The following is a 3,794-nucleotide window of genomic DNA, read 5'->3' as shown; positions in this document are numbered from 1 at the left end:
AGGCTACAAGTATCTCTGTCTCTCTCTCTCTCTCTCTCTCTCTCTCTCTCTCACACACACACACACACACACACACACACACACACACACACACACACACGTACATACAAAGCTCAACGCCTATACTAAATATAACATGCCACACTTTATCTTGCGTCCTATCTGCAATTTAGTGTAGCAAAGCATATAATGAACTCATTAGTCTCAGTCACGACTTACTCCATGCATGACAGAGCAGGCTGTGCAGTGTTTAGCTGTCGCTTTAAGAACGATTTCCCCCCATTGTCAAACAGTCGTGAGCAGGAAGAGGGAAACGAAAGCAGAGACCGAAGGGGCCCGATGTATTTAAACACGATGCTGCACAATAACGGTGACCGCGGCTTCATTTGGAGGAGCGCGTCTGGTGACTGCTGGGAGAAAAAATACGCACGGACAAGGAAAAACACGCAAGTGACCTTTTGATTGGATTAATGGCATCTGAAGGCACGCGCACTCTTCAAAGTCGCTGTAGGATAATAAAATATACTTGAGAGACATGGAAATGTCACCGCGGTTTATTGCCTCAGGAAATGATGACAGTGTCCTCCATCACCGTTTAGGTTAGGGCGTAAGACCCAATATTCTTGTCTTGCGGCCATTTCGACTGGACTCAATTTCCCATGAAAATAATCACACAAAAGCCAAACCTGCGTGTGGCTGGCGTCTTGTAGGCTGTTGGAACAGGTGCAGCACGTCTTGGCTATAGTCTGCCCATAGACAGCTTCACAAGTAGCCTACTGTCCTGACAAGAGTAAACTGGCGTTGGACTCTGCAACCTCATCTCATCAGCTTGGACATCGTGTTGTTGGAATGTCATCCACAATAGAGAGAAAGACTTTGGAGGCCAATGAGTAAGTAGCCTATATTTGTTGTCAGGATATTAATAGGATAAGACATTCAAGGACCCAGGATATCAGTGGCATGACAACCAAATTATCTCACAGGCTGCTGCAGGAAAATAGCATGAGATTAAAAAAAACAAAAAACAAACAAAAAACAATCAACAAAAATGATCAAGTTCTAGGATAGCTTTGTACCCCGACTTGTAAAAAGGGTCTATAAATGAGCTGTCTGTATTGGTGAGAACAGGTTTAGTTCTATTAAAAATAAGTGAACTAACTTGGGGTGCTTATCTTTATAGGCTGACTTGTCTAGAACAAAGTTACATACGCAAATTATTTTAGTTTTTTTTTTTGTTATGTTAGTTTTTACTTTCATTTCTTAAAGTCTCCACATTTGCATAGGCTAATACATGTCAGAAGCCTTTTTGCAAATATTTGTCCAAGTCACTGCTTCTTTCCCTCTGTAAAGTGACTTTCTACCCTTTTGTGGTTGGCTACTGTACATATTGTAACAATATGGAATGGCTCCCTCAAGTGGACAGTATCTCATTTATACATGTTACAAAAGATTCACAGCTCATAATCAATCAGGGCTATGGCTTTATGTTCTCAAACATGGGCATTTTAGTTTTGCAGTGGGCTACCTCAGTATGAATATAATATTTTCAGTAACCTTGCATCATTGATAATAAGATGAAGTATATCTGATATCCTAACTGGTTATCTATCCTCTATAGGGAGCCAGTAGATGAGGTCCTCCAGATGCCGCCGTCTCTCCTGACATGCGGCGGCTGCCAGCAGAGCATCGGTGACAGATTCTTCCTGAAGGCCATAGAGCAGTACTGGCATGAGGACTGTCTGAGCTGTGACCTGTGTGGCTGTCGGCTGGGAGAGGTCGGCCGCCGGCTCTACTACAAACTGGGAAGAAAATTATGCCGGAGAGACTACCTCAGGTTGGTTTTACACCAGGCAGCTATTTCTGCAACCAGTTATGTTGTCATAACATCATGATTTAATCAACCAGTTTGTTCATAAAAACACACCAGTTACCAGTGAAGTGTCACAAGGGTGTAAAAGTGATTAAAGAAATGTCTGCAACAGTCAAAATCTGAGGCTTATTTTGACATACACCACTTTTGCACACCTTGAGTCATTCTTAATTAGTGGTGATTCTATTAATCAATTTTACACTGAAACAAACACTTTGGCCCTGTATTTGTGTATGTTTTTTCCCTTTCCAAGGAGACTGGGCAGTCCACTCACCTCGAAAATATTTACTCTATACAGCTGGTGGACTTAACCACTCAACTAACCTAACCTAACCTTCCTCCTATGGTTCCTTTAAAGTTTTACCTCAACAACAGTGTGAGAATGTTTTTTCCTGTTCCGCTCAGTAACATGCTGACGTCTTCTCGTCCACCCAGGCTTTTTGGTCAGGATGGGCTCTGTGCGTCCTGTGAGAAGAGGATCCGTGCGTTTGAGATGACCATGCGTGTGCGGGACAAGGTGTACCACCTGGAGTGCTTCAAGTGTGCTGCCTGCCAGAAGCACTTCTGTGTGGGTGACCGCTACCTGCTCATTAACTCAGACATTGTGTGTGAGCAGGACATCTTTGAGTGGACCAAACTCAACAGTAACAGTATGGTCTAGGTCTAGGAGAACCTCCTCCACAACTTGATGGAGCATGCCCCCCCTGCCACTTCCCACGGGGTTAATGAATGAATCTTCAGTGTTACACAGACTTTTTTGTAGCCTCGCGCAGGATTTATCATGCGTCTCATATCCATATGGAATCATTTTACCACAGGGGATGGGGTCAGGGGTGGTGGTGGTGGGTGGGGGTGGGTAGGGGTGATTTCATCTCTGCATTGCTCTCTGCTGGAGACTAACGAAGGCTGACCCAGCAATGAATGAAAGCTTTTTACCTAAGGCTTCATCCTTGAATGCAAAAACACTGAAAATAAGTATACATGCAATAATTGTCATTTGTTATACATACTGGAATATTAGAATTTTAGCAATGAACAAATACAAAATCTTTGTTGTAGTCAAACACTGTTGCATCACCTCAGTCAGGCTTGACATGATAATTTTTTTGATATATTTCTATGGAACAAAATGTTTTATCTGACACAGAGTCCATTCTGAGGAAGCTCTACTCAGAATGATTGTACTGTATTGCCAGGTTGAACTGGTGGCGCCCTCTAGTGAAGGAGCGAACCCATGCAATACCAACTTTACTGACTTGGGAGATGTTTTCAATGTTTTTTTTTTGTAATTGTAACAGTTCTAGACATGCAGCCAAGATTTTTTGGATATCTACAGATATCTATCTGATTTATTAAATAAACTATAATTAAGGGAAACATTGATGTTCTTTGGTCTGAGTGTGTTCCTGGGAGTCACAAGGAAACATTTAAAGAGACACTTTAAATTCAAAGGGACACTTCTGAGTGTAGCCTATAACTGCCTTTTAAAAAGAGTAATAGTAGGTCCTTGTATCAAAGACATTCCTCGCACTGTGGTGTTTTTCCATGTGATGTGTAGATGTAGTTTTATATTCTTTATACCTGTTTTTAGCCACAAGAGGTCACTAGAGGTTTTCTATAGGCCATCCGTTTGATAACTGTCACCTCCCAGTGAGGTATCAGAGGGTTTTGCCAAGTCAAGGATCAAACTGAAGGAGAGTTTACTGAATAAGAAATAGATTATTACAAATCTAGCATGGGGTACAGCTTTTTTTCCCCATTGTATAAACCCTCTTTTAGGGCAGGCAAAATGAAAGAATAAATCCCAGAGAGAGAGAGAGAGAGAGAGAGAGAGAGAGATTGATGGTAATGAGGTCATGATGTTCTAGGCTGCAACATGCAATGTTTCTGGAATTTTCTCCCTGCTGTCTGTCTTCAAAGCTGG

The 3,794-nt window shown here is 42.1% G+C and overlaps 1 protein-coding gene across 1 annotated transcript; it reads left to right on the top strand.

Moving 5' to 3' along the window:
- The first annotated feature begins 123 nt into the window (after window positions 1–123).
- Window positions 124–2,692, top strand: lmo2 (LIM domain only 2 (rhombotin-like 1)). The gene is made up of 3 exons (XM_071514017.1): window positions 124–890; window positions 1,619–1,834; window positions 2,306–2,692. Exons 1-3 carry the CDS (start codon window positions 850–852, stop codon window positions 2,529–2,531), a joined length of 483 nt encoding a protein of 160 aa, XP_071370118.1. The 5' UTR covers window positions 124–849; the 3' UTR covers window positions 2,532–2,692.
- The last annotated feature ends 1,102 nt before the right edge of the window (window positions 2,693–3,794 follow it).

Source organism: Centroberyx affinis, unplaced genomic scaffold (genome assembly GCF_046629955.1).
Source record: "Centroberyx affinis isolate AG114_WGS23_722 - 3 ecotype Tasmania unplaced genomic scaffold, CSIRO-AGI_Caff_v1 ptg000283l_1, whole genome shotgun sequence".
Classification (NCBI taxonomy): domain Eukaryota; kingdom Metazoa; phylum Chordata; class Actinopteri; order Beryciformes; family Berycidae; genus Centroberyx; species Centroberyx affinis.
Note: the sequence above shows the minus strand (reverse complement) of the source record. Positions and strands in the feature narration are given on the sequence as shown.